Source organism: Scyliorhinus canicula, chromosome 5 (genome assembly GCF_902713615.1).
Source record: "Scyliorhinus canicula chromosome 5, sScyCan1.1, whole genome shotgun sequence".
NCBI lineage: Eukaryota > Metazoa > Chordata > Chondrichthyes > Carcharhiniformes > Scyliorhinidae > Scyliorhinus > Scyliorhinus canicula.
The window spans coordinates 42,395,132-42,412,059 of NC_052150.1; the positions used below are offsets into that span (position 1 = coordinate 42,395,132).

The following is a 16,928-nucleotide window of genomic DNA, read 5'->3' on the forward strand; positions in this document are numbered from 1 at the left end:
CCGGAGTGATTCACGCCACTCCAACACGCCGGGACCCCCCGCCCTGCCGGGTAGGGGAGAATCCCGGCCAGGGTTTGTAAAGGGTAGGCAGTTGTCCTTGAATATGCGGCGCTTGCTAAACTTAGTGCTCTCCCCATCAGAAGTGGGGGAGAGCAAGGGTTGGTGGCGGCACTGGATGCGGAGAAAGCATTTGATTAGGTAGATTGGAGTTATTTGTTTGCAGTATTGAAACGGTTTGGGATTGGGCCTAAGCTTGTGGCATGGGTCATAGGGTGTCCCTGCATGCTGACGACCTTTTGTTGCATATCTTCAACCCAGTTCCAATGGTGGGGATATAATGGGGCTGTTCAAGCGATTTAGGGCTTTTTCAGTATACATATTGAATTTGAAGAGCAAATGGTTTTTGGTCTCCCCGCTGGGGAAGGGAGCTGGCTTGGGGGATCGTCGTTTTGTGTGGCGATCACTCAGTATAGGTACCTGGGGGGGCAGGTGGCTCGAGACTGGACCTGGCTCTGCAAACTGAATTTTACTATCCTGGTGGCCAGGGCAAGGGGGATCTGTTGCGGTGGGACAGTTTCGCCCCATCATTGGCAGGCTGGGTATAGTCGGTAGATTAATATTTTGCTGTGGTATTTATTCTTATTCCAGTGTTTACTGGTCTTCTTGCCAAAAGCATTTTTTATAGTGGAACGGTTGATTTCGTAGTTTGGGCAGGCAAGGTAGCGAGGATTCGGAACACAGTGCTTCAGAGAAGGCGACAGTTAGGGGGCTTGGCTCTGCCGAATCTGATATATTACTTTTGGGCGGTGAATGCTGAGAAGGTGTAGGGCTGGGGCAGGGAGGGTGAGGATGGAGGCAGGCTCTTGTAGGGGGTCGGGGTTGTGGGCACTAGCAACAGTATCACTCCTGTTTGCCCAAGAGAAATATTCAGGTAGTCCAGTGGTAGTGGCCACACTGAAGATATGGAGACAATCTTGGCAGCATTTTAAGTTGGGGCGGGGTCAAAGTTGATGCCGAATCGAAAGAATCATTTGCTTGAGCCGGCGATATTAGATGCTCGGTTTCAGGGCTGGGAGGAGTGGGGGGTGAGGGAAATTAAGTACTTATTTCTGCACGAGCGGTTTGCGAGCTTGGAGGAGACGTTTGGGATCCCACGGACGGCGGCCTTTAGGTACATGCAGGTGCGGGATTTTGCAGCAAAGGCTTTTCCGAAGTTTCCGGTGACACCGCCCTCCTCATTGTTGGAGGGGTATTGTCGGTGATGGGGTTGGCGGGTTCATTTCAGCGATCTATGGGAGGGTTCTGGAGGATATGGCCTCATTGGAAGGGGCACAGGCCAAGTGGGAGGAGGAGGTGGGGGGGCGGGGAGAGGGCGGGGGGGGGGGGGGGGTGGCGCGCTGGAGGAGGCGTTGTTGTATCAGGTACTGCGGAGGGTGAACACCTCAACCTCGCACGGGAGACGAGGATTAACACAATTAAAGGTGGTGCACCTAATGAGGTCAAGGTTGAGCCAGCTGTTTGACCGAGGAAAGGACATTCGTGAGCGATGTGAGTGGGGCTTGGCCAATCATGTGCATATGTTCTGATCCTGCCCGAAGTTGAGAGGTTTTGGGGTTCTTTCTTCAGCACCATGTCAGCAATTTCGCACTTGGACCCCAGTCCCCTGGGGGCCATATTTGGGTTACCGGACCTGCCGGAACTATAGATGGGGACGGATGTTTTAGCTTTCGTCTCACTGATTGCTCGAAGGCAGGTTCTGTTGGGGTGGAGGTCATCTTCTCCACCGTGTGCCTCGGTGTGGCAGGGGGACCTGACGGGGTTCCTGTATCTTGAGAAGGCTAATTTCACCTTGAGGGGTGCTGTCAGAGATGGATTGAGCTGCTAATGGCAGGGCGGGGGCAGGGGTGTGTGTGTTTCGAGTCAAGTTTTTAATTAGTTGGTAGTGTGTTGGGGGGGTGGGGGGGTTCTTCTGTTATCCTGTCTATTTTGCGTTTTTTGTTTTCTGCATAAAATGTTAAAAGCTGAATACAAATAAGTTAAAAAAGAGGAAATCCACTTTCCAAAACTATTTACCCAAAGCCATTTAAAAAAATCAGAAAGCCACTCTTCAAAGAAACCTAATCCTGACACCTAACATGACACCCCTCTTATATCCCTTGTTTTTAAATCTTGAAATTCTGTACATCACAGTACACTATGCTTAAAAATAGCTTCTCCTATCCTCCCTCCACATCTTCCTCCAGATGTTTAAGAAATTAAATATACTCCTGTCATCAGGTTTCCTTTGTTCATGGTCCATCCCTCAGACTAGCAATTGGCCAAGAAATCTATTTTAATTACTCTGAAAACATGTTCTTGAGCTACCACTTTGAGGGTATATAAGAATGGCCTGGGGCAACTCCCATGCTGATTATGTAGTTCTTCCCATACATCCTGCTCAAGCCCAGGAACATGCTTTTTGAGGGACTTCCAAAGTCCAACTCTTCCACAAAACAATTGACTTCTTTTTAAAATTGAGAAACCCAAATGAAGAGTCACCGACATTGTTTACAGCATTAAGGAAGTTGGAAGGATCAAGAGAGAATATACAGTCAACTGGGAATTAATGAATAGGTTGAACCGAGCTCGGGTTTTGAAAGTTGAATACTACCAGAAAGGGAAGTTCTGAGGAGGAAAGTTTCTACAGCTTTGGAGGCTAGAAAGAATGGGTTAGAATGGCTGTGTCTTGATTTTAGCAAAGTAGTGAAGAGGAAGAGCATATGGTGTAGCATTGCTCCAGAGCAGGAGGAACAAGAGAAAAAAATTCAAAGGAGCAATGGCCACAAAGAAAGACAGGCAATTAATTGCTTTTAAAGATCAGTGACTTCTGTAATGTAGATAAATGCACCAGATATTTTGCACAGTAATTGCACAACCAGCAATAAGACCAGTAATAGTTCATCTGCTTTTGACGGTATAGATTAAGAAAAAATGCTAACTAGCTCATTACAAGGCCTCCCCGCTCTTCCTTAATTAAAGCAGTGGGATCTTCAGGCATTTTTATGTTCTACTAATGCCATAAGCAACCTCAAGCTAAATGCAAATCTGCAAGGACATGCTAAGAACAGATCTTCCTGGGAGCCACCCACAGCAAGTCCTGTGCTTGACAGGAGTACTGGTCTTGCATAAAATTAAGGCATCTCACCTGAACCATTGGAACAAGCAGAAGAGGCTTTGCTTACGTACCTTGTCTAAAGGATGACATGCTTCACCAGTGTTACATTTTTTAATGTTACTCCGCACTAAAGTGCCAGCATAGATTTCAAGTGCAAACTCTTGATGTGGGGTTTGAACCCGCAACATTTGAGTTCGGTGGTAAGACTGCAATCAAGTGAGCCAAGCTGAGTATGCATAAAATGGAGAAAAAGGAGGATGAAGAAAATGACAAGAGAAAAGTTGTGCTCAATGTCAGGAAAAAGTTATTACCTAATGAGTAATTGCATCTTATCCAAGAAAATGTTGGGTATCGTAGAGATATGTAACAACATAAGTAATCATATAATAAAAAAATCTCACTGAGAAAAATCTACCACCTCTGCTCATTTGCAACTCATTTATGGGCAAGCCATCAGCACAAGTAAAGACTTTTGCTTTTTTACTCTGGGTTATTTAGAACAAAATGGAAGGATGCAAAGTACTCCCTTAAATCATATGCTGCAATAGCATCATTATAATAATTGGAGAGAATTCCTAGATTGATGGGAGTTGGTTGAATTACTTATCACAGAATAACTTATATTTAAAGATTTTATGAATGTATGAAGCTCAGCATTGCCACAACAGCCAGTTAAATCTCCAGAGAAGCACAAAATGCAAGTCTTAATTTGTCACCATTTTCTTAACATACAAAAACGCCCCGCTGCTGCTGCACAATAATTAATTATGTCCATAAATCACTGAAGACCAGATAGGCACCCAACTTGAACACAAGTATGATAAGGCTATGATCATCAGATGCTAATGTATGCACACGCACACATCAAATAAAAACTGAATTTTAACCGAGTGGAAATTAAATGAATGAGCAATGTTCCTAACATGTGCGCTGGAGAATAAATTTACAACATTATCGCCGATCTTTAATAACAAAAAAAGAAAGGGAATGGCAAACACTAATCTGTGATTGCAACACAAAAGCATTTTCTTCTTTCCTTCAAGACAGTGCAATAGCCCCACTGATTTAGATCATAGAATTATCAAAGCAGTAAAATTAGTCTGATATTGTAAAAATATGAAAGGTTTCTTTCCTAATTTTCAGTGCTCACAAACTCTGCACTGACAGAATACAGCTTGCAATATTCACTTCAATTCCTACACTTTATGCTGAAATGGGACTTTATTTGTATTTTAAGAAATTGTTGATAAATTAAGACTGACATTAATTGCTGTTTGGTCCAGGGAGACCAACAATAGTATCCCAAGTGGTAGCTCCCGCTAACTTACAGATCAAGAACTGAACATAGAACCTTCTGGTTTGTACTCAGGCTCAGTGGAACCTGTGATGATAGGTAGGCTATCATTTGTGTATAATATGAGTAGCTCATCATCCTTGTAAATTCTATGATCTGCATGTGTATTATAAGTTATATGTTTTATTGTTGTAGCTCTACCATCCGACCAGTAGGTGGGGCGAGTACGGAGTCCCAGGACCTGGGATGCACCATGTGCTCCATGAGGAGGTGTTTGTCAGGAGTCGCAGTTTAAAGTAGCACTGTTGTATCTTCGTGTAAGTTAGTGATAGATGTTTATTACCAACTGTATTAATCTTAGACATTTTAGTTATTCGTTAATTCAGTGTTCGTAATAAATAGCTTTGTTTGTAAAACAAAGTTTAATGTTCTTTGTTCACATCAGCCCAATCAAAGAACATTACAGAACCTGAGGAATGCCTTTTGGCTATTGGGAAATTAGCTCTTATTTTCATTGAATTTCGGAACTCCTTACTGTGAATTTAATTAAATATTTGCATTTAATTATGGTCTTTTTGATAAATATGCGATCCCGGAATAAGAATGCAATTTGCTCTATGTCTCAATCTATATGACTCATTGATGCATTTCTGTGATTGCACAGCTGAGATTAGGAACACCTTGTGCACATGGGAAAATTCAGGATGCACACCATATCAATGCTACAAGATGCTGCGCAGCCCTGTTAAATTTCACCCCAGTTAGGTTTCCCTGAGGAACACTGCATCCCACCGAATACTTTTGTAACACTGCCCAATTCTGTCTCTGCCTTGGTGCATCTTCTACTGAAACAGTTACTCATTCCTTTGTCACCTCGAGACCTGAATATTGTAATATACTCCCAGTCTGGTTTGTGGGAGCATTCCTCAATGGTCATGAGGTGTAGATAGGCCCAGCCCAGCGAAATCATGACTCAGAGGGGTGAGCAGCATAAATACCTTTAAGAGAAGTACCTGAGGGAGAAAGGAATAGAAGGTGATATGGTGGAAGGATGCTTAAGTGGAGGATGGACATCCATATAGGCCTGTTGCGCTATATAGGCCTGTTGCGCTGAATGGTTAGTTTCTGTAAATGGCTGTAAAATACTATGTAGTCCTAGGAAAATTATATGAGTGTGTTATAGATTACTTAAAATTTACATTTCCACTTAACAGTTGCAAACTTAACACAATGCAGTTGCACATTCAGAAAATGTTAAAGGAGCGCAAAGAACAGATTGCTAAAACTAAGAAAGGGAAGAGAAGATGGGAAAAAAATCATATACTGGGCCATTCGGTAATCTTGATACAGCTGGTCAGGATACTAGGACAATGAGATCAAAAAGCAGGACATCTGTTTATCTTGTCATTCTGATTACTAGACTGCGAAAGTGCAATAAAAACATTCCCAGCCTCACATGTCTGCATTTGTAAAGTAGGAGTACAAATGGGACATGTGCACTCACTCTAAGCTAAGTTTCTGGATTCAGTTTCAAAATAGTCATCTCCAGATGTTTCCTTTTCAAATACAGTAGTTTTCTTATGTTGAAAATCCCACACAACCATGGGGCAAGAATTCAGCAAAATAAATTAGTTCAGAGTCTGGTGGAACAGTGGAAAGATAAATTCTGTAACATTATGGTATGGTTATACTTAGCTTGTGCCATTCTGCAGTTCACCAACCGCATCCAGCAATGTGAATCAAATATTCCACCAATGCGATACTGAATGCGATACCTGCATGTTTTCTCTGAAATGGATTGTCTCAGTGGGTAGGTGTACTATGGAGCCTGTCAATACTGAGTTGAATGCTTATAGTAGGTGGCACAGTGGTTAGCACTGCTGACTCACAGCACCAGGTATCCGGGTTCAGTTTTGGACTTGGGTGACTGTATAGAGTTTACACTTTCTCCCCGTGTCTGTGCGGGTTTCCTCCAGGTGCTCTGGTTTCCTCCCACAGCTCAAAGATATGCAGGTTAGATGGATTGGCCATGATAAAATTGTCCCTTAGTGTCCACGCTTTTGCAGGTTAGGTGGGGCTACACGGATAGGGTGGGGGAGTGGGCCCAGGTAGGGTGCTCTTTCAGAGGGTCAGTGCAAACTCGATGGGCTGAATGGCCTCCTTCTGCACTGTTCTAGCTATCAGAGCTTGTAGGCTTGCAAAATGTCATTACCGGCCATTGGAGTACAAAGGACTTCTACCCTCGTAGGACAGCAATTGGAGTACTACACTCAGTCGGTCTCAGTGCCTTATGGTTAGGAAGGGAAAGGCCAACCAAAATGCCAGTTCCTGATCATCAGTTGGGCATAGTGGAAGTGCAAATATGTGAACTTCAGATGTGAACAGTGTTATGGGCCAGGATTTTGAAAACTCCAAAGTATATTATGGAGTTCATCTGATTTACAACTGTTTATTGATTTTGGCTGGGATGAGCACAAGAGCCTGCCTTTCATGTGTTATTCAACAGAGATCTTAGGCACTTTTAATCAGAAAACAAGCTTTATTCTACAAATTTATTTAACATTTATATAAGCGCACACAGGAAGGCTTTTTATTAATTACAAACATAAAGACCCCACACAGCTACAGTAACCCTTAATGAATTCCCCTTAACTGCTCCAATTCAATAACAAAATCCAAGTAAAACCAGAAACCAATTTTCAAAGGCCTGTCCCAGGACACGGCATTCTTATTGTTATAAGACTTGTTATTGATACCTGGTCCCCTTTTCAAACAGCAGGTTTGAATTCCTTCCGGAAAGCAATTATCTCTTTTAAGTTATCAAGCAGTCTGGGAGCAGCTTTTAAAATGAAGAGAGAGACACTTCTTTCAACCTGTGCAGTTCAAAACCAGTCCAAACTCAAAGCGAAAGTAAAAACTCACAGAGCCACACCCCTGCTCCACCCACACAATGACATCACTGATGCCATGTGATAAGACAGAAACATTTCTTAAACGGACATTCCCACGACAATAGGGCTAGATTGGCTGAGATGCCCTCCAATGTTGAATATCTTAGGAACATTATTTTACATGTAAAGAACGGATATTTTGATGAGGTTTATAGAGGATTATTTGCAACTATGAAACTGCACTTGAGAAAACATAAAGTTGTGGAGAAATGTGGGAACATATCTTCAAGTATCGATTTTTAAAATTTCAGTTTTCATTTCCGTCTGATGTAATTGATCAAATATGTAAAAAATAAATGTTATGGGATGTGGGCGTCACTGGTTAGGCCAGCATTTATTGCCCATCCCGAGTTGCCCTTCAGAAGGTGCTGGTGAGCTGCCTTCTTGAACTGCTGCAGTCTCCGAGGTGTAGGTACACCCACAGTGCTGTTCGGGAGGGAGTTATGGAATTTGACCCAGCGACAGTGAAGGAACGACAATATATTTCTAAGTCGAGGTGCTGAATGACTTGGAAGGGAACCTCCAGGTGGTGGGGTTCCCAGGTATCTGCCGCTCTTGTCCTTCTAGATGTTAGCAGTTGAGGGTTTGGAAGGTGCTGCCTAAGGAACCTTGGTGAGTTCCTGCAGTACATCCTGTAGATAGTACACACGGCTGCCACTGTTCGTCAGTGACGGAGTGATTGAATGTTTCTGAAGGGACAGAAATCAAGCGGACTGCTTTGTCATGGATGGTGTTGAGCTTCTTGAGTTTTGTTGGAGCTGCACTCATCCAGGCAAGTGGAGAGTATTCTGTTACACTCCTGACTTCATAGAAATCATAGAATTTACAGTGCAGAAGGAGGCCATTCGGCCCATTGAATCTGCACCGGTCCTTGGAAAGAGCACCCTACTTAAGCGCACACCTCCACCCTATCCCTGTAACCCCACCTGACCTTTTTGGACAGTAAAGGAAATTTATCATGGTGAATCCACCTAACCTGCACATCTTTGGTCAGTGGGAGGAAACCGGAGCACCCGGAGGAAACCAACGCAGACACGGGGAGAACATGCAGGCTCCACACAGACAGTAGCTGTGAATCGAACCTGGGATCCTGGAGCTGTGAAGCAACTATGCTAACTGTGCTACCGTGCTGCCCAGATTTGTGCCTTGTATATGGTAGACAGGCTTTGGGGTGCTACCTGCTCTGGTAGTCTCAGGATGGCTAGTCCAGTTCAGTTTCTGATCAATGGTAATCAACGTTGATTGTGGGAACTTCAGCATTGGTAATGCCATTGAATGTCAAGGACTGTGGTTAGATGCTCTCTTGCAGGAGATGGTCATTCCCTGCACTTGTGTGGCACAAATGTAACTTACCACTTGTCAGCCCAAGCCTGGATATTGTCCAGTACTTGCTGCATTTGGACATGGACAAGTAAACCAAATCAAAATCTACAGCTAATGGAAAGATTAAGATAAAACTTTATTGAACCACAATGTTTGATTGTTAACTATATTCATAGTATGTACTCACATGGATTTAACATGTCATATAAAACTGATAGGCCTTTCCTGTGTCTGAATATACCTATCATAAGGTCTGTATGGTGACAGACTGAAGAGTCAAGCTTGCTGAGTTCCAGTTATAGAAAACTAGCATCATCAATATGTGATGCTGCACGTTGAATTAGATAGTGCATAAATGTCAGAGTATGTATTTGGGTGCGCAAGTATGTGACCGTATGTGACTAACTGCATGTGTATAGAAGAATTGGTGGATACAATACTGTAATTAATCAGTCAAAAGCTGAGGTATGTGTCCAGTAGGCAACTAGTTTAGCTGTCCATCAACTGATCTGGCTGAACCACAAATTGTTTTTTGGTTTCACTCTCCATTGCCAAAACCACTCGAGATGCTCTTAGAGAGTAACAATAACCCCTGGTTTCTTTTCTTTCTGACTATCTCTTTAACCGTTCTCCACTTCCCCATCACCCTCAAGTCCAACAAGTGTGAAGAGCTCATGGACTTCTTTGTCACCAAGACGAGACCGTCTGTTCATGACACTCCTTCCCCACTCAGCCAATCCTCTGCTCAGGCTCCTCTGTGCCCTAACCCAGAATCTTGGGTCTCTCCCCGTTTCCTATTTACCCTGTTTCCAATTTAAGCTCAACTTGTCCAATGACACCCAGCCCGAACTCTCTTGGATCCCGTGACCACTAAGTTTCTGAACAGCCAACTTGTTTCCCAAGCCCTCTTGTTAACAGAGGTTGTAAATGTTTTTCCCCTTTGCAGTTCTTTCCCCTTCGCTTTCAGAACGCCGTTGTTCCCTCTCCACAAAATCTCACCCTCAAGACCTTTGCCATTGTAAACTATTTCCCCATCTCAAACTTCCCATTCCACTTTAAAGTTCTTGACCATGTTATTACTTCCCTAATCCATGTCCACCTTTTCCCCAGCTGCATGCGTATATCCCTCCAATTAGGTTTCCCCTCTTCTGAAATCGGGGGGGGGGGGGGGGGGGGGGGGGGGGGGGGGGGGGGGGGGGGGGGGGGGGGGGGGGGGGAGTTTGGGGGACCTACAAGGCCATTTCGAGATTGGGCACCCTTTCAAAATGGTGGCCCGATCTCTGAGGAGCCAGTCTGTCGAGCGAATTCAGCTTTCCGGTGATGAAAATAATTCTAAGTGTGGGCTTGACCGGGGGAAAACTCCCCAGCGCCCATAAAAGTGACTAAGTGAGTTTGATAGCGGGAGGAGACTTGCCGACAGAGCTGGTGGGAAGCTCCCAGCAAAACCCGCCATAGATGGCACTTAGAAGTGTGATAGGAAACGGGAACTGTCGCAAATGTCCCAAAGCTTATCCCCGCGAGGTAGTCACAATGATAAATTGGCCCACATGGGCAGGGGCAGCACGGTGGCACAGTGGATAGCATTGCTGCCTCACGGCGCCGAGGTCCCAGGTTCGATCCCGGCTTTGGGTCACTATCCGTGTGGAGTTTGCACATTCCCCCCGTATTTGCGTGGGTTTCGCCCCCACAACCCAAAAGATGTGCAGGGTAGGTGGATTGGCCACGCTAAAATTGCCCCTTAATTGGAAAAAAAATTAATTGGGTACGCTAAATTTATATTTTAAAAAGTGCAAACTCCACACAGTCACTCGAGGCCAGAATTGAACCTGGGACCCTGGAGCTGTGAGGCAGCAGTGCTAACCACTGTGCTATAATGTAGACTTGGTGGGGCAGAAGATCCTGCCAGCAGCCAATGGCAAGTTTTATCTTTGCGAAAACACATCATTGGAGGGAGATGCCAGAAATACCTGGCCCGAGTCTCAACTGCCTTTTGAATTCCACATTTCCACTGTGCTTACTGATACAACTAAATTGCCCCTATAACTAATATAATATAAGATCCCATTCCTTGTCACAATTACAATTCGCTTCATTGGTAAGCACACATTTAGTTGGTGGAAAAAGGGATCAATTCACATCAATGACGTAGAGCTGAATTCTCCATTTGGGAGATTATGTTCTCCTGCCAGAGCTGAATCACCTCTGATTTGTGCTCCCACTTGAATTTACGCGTGGTGGCAATTGCAAGGGATTCTCTCGCAAAACCCACTATTAGGTCGCCATTTAAAAAAAATATAAATTTAGAGTACTCAATTTATTTTTCCAATTACAGGTAATCCACCTAACCTGCACATCTTTGGGTTGTGGGGGTGAAACCCACGCAGACTCGGGCAGAATATGCAAACGCCACACTCCAGGGCTGGGATCAAACCCGGGTCCTCAGCGCAGTAGGCAGCAGTGCTAACCACTAAACCACCGTGCCGCCTGTTGGGCTACCATTTGAGTGGGCGGACCTATAGCAAAGTCTGGTGGCTGTCCCCCCTACCACCACCCATCCATGAGATTCTTCTAGGTCACCCCTCTTCCCCCACAGTACGAGGGCAACCCGACCCTCCTCCCCACAAGAGAGATCCCCACCTGAAACTCACCCATAAAAGAGACCCCCACCAGAAACCCCCAATAAGAGAGACTTGCACCAGAAACCTCCCATTACAGCGATCCCTGCCTGGAAGCCCCACATTTTCTAAAGAAAGTAAGTGAAAACTACCTTCCAAATGATAATGGGTCTTATTGAAGGTATATTTCTTGAATTTGGCAGTCAGGCCAAATTAGTTGAAATGCCTGTTCAAGCTGAAATCTTCCTTTTGGTTAGATTCTTGTTCATTTCCTTTCTAGACTCTCCTTTGCTGAGTAAGTGTTCCATCTTCAGTTCCTTTGGTATGAATGTTTTCAATATTTAATGTTTTAATTCACCTCTGGAGATCTGACTTATCCTCTGGCAAAACATGTTTGCATTTTGGTAGATGGTAGTTTTGTGTTTTGCAAAATGGTAAATACAAGCTGCAAATATCAGCTTGTTACCATCTCAGGTTACAGCAGAAGCCTTGAAAGCTACCAGGTTATAAGTGACCAAAGTCACAATCATTAAAGACACACAAAACTTCTTTTCAATAAAAGAAACTTGATCATATTAATAGCCATCTACAAGACTTAAGGTAGAGGTGCAAGTTTTTTTGGAGAAATTTAGTTGCACTGAATTACACGAGAAAATACTTCCCCATGCATGATTGCATTGCTGCACGCTATTTTTGCAGGATAGTAACTCAAAAACATTTGTACTTTCCTGGGAGATCAAATGATATTCAGAAATCAGATACACATTTTAATTTCACACTTCTTAGGTTTTATAGCTTTAGCTCTGATCAACAAATGGGCCTACCACGCTGACCCACCTGCATCAAGACATGCATGGAGAGAATTCTGTGAAACTACAGAAGGGTAAAATGAAGAAAGCACTGCCACTTACCTCTGTCATCCCTGATACTTCACCCTTTAGTAATGGTTTGACGATTGAAGGAGTGTGGATCTTTCCATTTTGTGCTGGCTTTCCCTTCATAAAATGTTTCCCTGCTTCATAAATATCTACCTCGATCATTTTTCCCAGAAGTTCCGGTTGCTTGGGCACCAGAACCTTTGTAGGAGGAGGAAGGGTGGGGGCAGAGAAAGAAAAAAAGATGAATTTTTACAGAGCAAGATCAAGCAACCAAGATTTAGAGCTTTTGGCAGAGTTGACTTCTTCAAGACCATATGGAAAAACATGATGGTAAACTGAGCAACAGAGGGTTAATTGACTGCAATGTAGTTGAGACTATTTTCCTTTCACTAATTTCTTTCTTCTACCTTGGGCGGCACGGTGACATAGTGGTTAGCATTGCTGCCTCACAGCACCAGGGACCCAGGTTCGATTCTGACCTTGGATGACCATCTGCGTGAAGTTTGCACATTGTTCCCGTGTCTGTAATGGTTTCCTCTGGGTGCTCCAGTTTCCTCCCACAGTCTAAAGATGTGCAGGTTAGGTGGATTGGCTATGCTAAATTACCCCTAGGTGGGTTATGGGGTTAGGGCGGGGGATTGGGCCGAAGTAGGAAGCTCTTTCAGAGTGTTGGTGCAGACACCTCCTGCACTGTATGATTTTATTCTATTTTCTTTCAGTTTAATTTTCGTCTTGTTCATTATTTCATCTACTTTCATTTCCTTATTCCCCACTACCAGCATTGTCGCTTGCCCTTTAATTTTGGAGGCGCAGAAAAGGCTTAAGCACAAGCACTGCCACAGCATTAACTAAATTAACCATACAAAAGCACATGAGCATACAAAACTGATGGGCAGGAAAAGACACGCTTGTTCTACACCATACAGTTTGGAGCATGATGACTAAATACTAACCCAACCGCAATCACACCCACCCACTCTGCACCCTACCCCACCAAACACCCTGTCAAGCCAGACAATCTCCTGAAGGGCAAGGAAAAGCCCAGGGCAATAATCTGACAATGTCTCCCTTATCGTCTCACATGATTAAAACTAATTCAAGAGATTGCAAATTCCAGACTCCCCAAGATAGAAGTTTATCTTCTGAAAGAACCCTGCAGCAGACACATTCACCTTTAGAATAACTGCATGTCAGCAACACAAGTCAATGGTTGGAGCAGCTTAATCATCAAACAGTAGCTCACGGAGACCGAGGAAATATTTTCTGCATGTAAATTATGGCAGTAATAATAAAATTTATTTGGATTCTTAAAAAAGAATCCTGAAAGAACTGCACACTCATTCCCAACCACACACATATCTGTAAAGATTGAGGCAAACTGATATTTTTGTTGTTCGGTGCTGATAATGAAAATCCTTCTTGCTAATTGGATTCGAAAGTCGTCATAGTCTCCGAGGACTATGGGTTGCTCTCCCCTTTGGAAAGAGAGCCTACTGGTGGTGATTCAATCTGAGGGTTACCACACCTCAGGTGAGGGGCACGCTTGAGAAGGTGGGGCCTTCATGGAGAACCTCAGCCGGTACAGGAATTGAACTTGCGCTGTTGGCATCGCACCGCATCACGAATCAGCCTTCCAGCCAGTTAACCGACCCCCAGAACTAGGTTTCTTTATCCTGGGAGCCACAACATTTCTGCTAAAATGTGGCCTTTCACAAAGCTTTTAACTTGAAGAGAGATCTGGCTGTACAATGAAGGACAAGATCAATCTCTCCACCCCCACGAAGAACATTTTTGGCAGAAAAACCGGTAGACATTGGAATAGAAACAGAAACCACGGTAGAATGTTCACCTTGGCCTGCAAAATGTAGAGGGAGTCTGTCCCACCTCTGTAAATCGGCCTTAACCCTACTCACCAGGCTCATAAAGTTCAATTTACGAAGCCGGGCCTAATCCCAAGCCACCTACACCCCTCAATACCTGAAGTGAGTGCCTTTTAAATGAATGGCAACATCTCCAGATTGGTTCTCTTCCTTGGTCGAGTAACCGAAAAACAGTCACTTTTCTCCAAATTTAATTTATATCCGAAGAAAGGCCTAAATCGCTTCAACAACCCTATTATGTCACCCATTGAGGGGGGCGGATCTGTGATATACAAGAGAAGATTATCAGCATACAGGGACATTAATCCGAATTCCTCATCGTGATGGCCAAAGGCTCAATCGCCAATGCTAAAACAAGGGGACATAGGGCAACCCTGCCTCATTCCCCTATGCAATTGAAAGTTGGCTGGACGGCTGGTTTGTGATGCAGAGCGGGGACAGCAGCACGGGTTAAATTCCCGTACCAGCTGAGGGTATTCATAAAGGCTCCGCTATGTTAACCTTGTCCCTTACCTGAGGTTAAATCACCACCAATGGGGAAAGCAGCCTATGGTCATCTGGAACGAGGCCGACTTTACTTTGAACAGGGGTGACCAGAACTGCACACACGACTCAAGCTGTGACCTAACTAATATTTTAAATAGTTAGAACAAAACCAGGAAAAACCAGGAGCAGGAGCAGGCCATCTGGCCCTTCGAGCCTGCTCTGCCATTCAATGAAATCATTGCTGAACTTTTGTGGACTCAGCTCCACTTTCTCACCATAACCCTTTATTCCTTTATTATTCAAAAAACTATCCATCTTTATCTTGAAAACATTCAATGAAGGCGCCTCAACTGCTTCACTGGGCAGGGAATTCCATAGATTCACAACCCTTTGGATAAAGAGGTTCCTCCTAAGCTCAGTCCTAAATCTATTTCCCCTTATTTTGAGGCTATGCCCCCTAGTTCTGCTTTCACCCGCCAGTGGAAACAACATCCCCGCATCTATCCTATCTATTGCCTTCATAATTTTATATGTTTCCATAAGATCCCCTCACATCCTTCTAAATTCCAACGAGTACAGTCCCAGTCTACTCAACCTCTCCTCATAATCCAAACCCCATAACTCTGGGATTACCCTCTGCACACCCTCCAGCGCCAGTACATCCTTTCTCAGGTAAGGAGATCTAAACTAAACACAATGCTCCAGGTGTGGCCTCACTAACACCTTATACAGTTGCAACATAACCTCCCTAGTCTTAAACTCCATCCCTCGAGCAATGAAGGACAAAACTGCATTCACCTTCTTAATCAGCTGTTGCACCTGTAAACCAACTTTTTGCGACTCATGCACTAGGACACCCAGGTTTCTCTGCACAGCAGCATGTTTTAATATTTTATCATTTAGATAATAATCTCTTTTGTTGTTGTTCCTACCAAAATGGATAACTTCACATTTTTTAACATTGTATTCCATCTGCCAGACCCTAGCCCATTCACTTAAACTATCCAAATCTCTCAGAGGATATCCAGTATCCTCTGTATTTTTTGTTTTACCACTCATCTTAGTGTCGTCTGCAAACTTGGACACATTGCGCTTGGTCCCCAACTCAAAATCATCTATATAAATTGTGAACAATTGTGGGCCGAAAACTGATCCCTGAGGGACACCACTGCTACTGATTGCCAACCAGAGAAATACCCATTAATCCCCACTCTTTGATTTCTATTAGCACAGGGCTAAATCGCTGGCTTTGAAAGCAGACCAAGAGCACGGTTCGATTCCCGTAACAGCCTCCCCGAACAGGCGCCGGAATGTGGCGACTAGGGGCTTTTCACAGTAACTTCATTTGAAGCCTACTCGTGACAATAAGCGATTTTAATTTTTCCTTTATCCATGCTACTACTTTACTCTTAATGCCATGCATCCAACATAAGCTCCCTGCTCTTATATTCTATGCTTCAGCTAAAAAATTAAACAATTCATTCTGCCTTCTTAAATGCCTTCACGACCTGTCCTGCTCCCTCAATGTGCTGTAGACATTCACTCCAAGGTTCCTCACTTCCTCCACATCTCTCAGCATACTCAGTTATTGTGTATTAATGGGTGTTATCATAGAATTTACAGTGCAGGAGGCCATTCGGCCCATCGAGTCTGCACCGGCTCTTGTAAAGAGCACCCTACCCAAGGTCAATGCCTCCACCCTATCCCCATAACCCCACCCAACATGGTAGCATGGTGGTTAGCATAAATGCTTCACAGCTCCAGGGTCCCAGGTTCGATTCCTGGCTGGGTCACTGTCTGTGTGGAGTCTGCACGTCCTCCCCATGTTTGCGTGGGTTTCCTCCGGGTGCTCCGGTTTCCTCCCACAGTCCAAAGATGTGCGGGTTAGGTGGATTGGCCATGCTAAATTGCCTGTAGTGTCCTAAAAAGTAAGGTTAAGGGGGGGGGGGGGTTGTTGGGTTACGGGTATAGGGTGGGTTTGAGTAGGGTGATCATTGCTCGGCACAACATCGAGGGCCGAAGGGCCTGTTCTGTGCTGTACTGTTCTATCTATCTAACACTAAGGGCAATTTTGGACACTAAGGGCAATTTATCATGGCCAATCCACCTAAAATGCACATCTTTGGACTGTGGGAGGAAACCGGAGCACCCGGAGGAAACCCACGCACACACGGAGAGGATGTGCAGACTCCGCACAGGCAGTGACCCAAGCCGGAATCGAACCTGGGACCCTGGAGCTGTGAAGCGATTGTGCTACCCACAATGCTACCGTGCTGCCCAAGTATCTCCCAGTAATGTGATTGTATCCTTGATGTGAACTGTAAACTATGACTGCAAGAAAAAAATG

General features: G+C 44.3%; 1 protein-coding gene across 4 annotated transcripts in view; it reads right to left on the bottom strand.

Annotated features, from left to right (window-relative positions):
• The window catches only part of cdkal1 (CDK5 regulatory subunit associated protein 1-like 1), a 781,965-nt gene that overhangs the window by 19,335 nt on the left and 745,702 nt on the right, over nucleotides 1-16,928 (bottom strand). For 3 of the 4 annotated variants that reach the window (XM_038796964.1, XM_038796963.1, XM_038796965.1), the window contains one exon: nucleotides 12,249-12,413. In XM_038796964.1, coding sequence (XP_038652892.1) covers nucleotides 12,249-12,413 — 165 coding nt within the window. Of the gene's footprint in view, nucleotides 1-3,225; nucleotides 3,381-12,248; nucleotides 12,414-16,928 lie in introns of all 4 variants that reach the window. The other variant, XR_005460641.1, reaches the window with a different exon arrangement.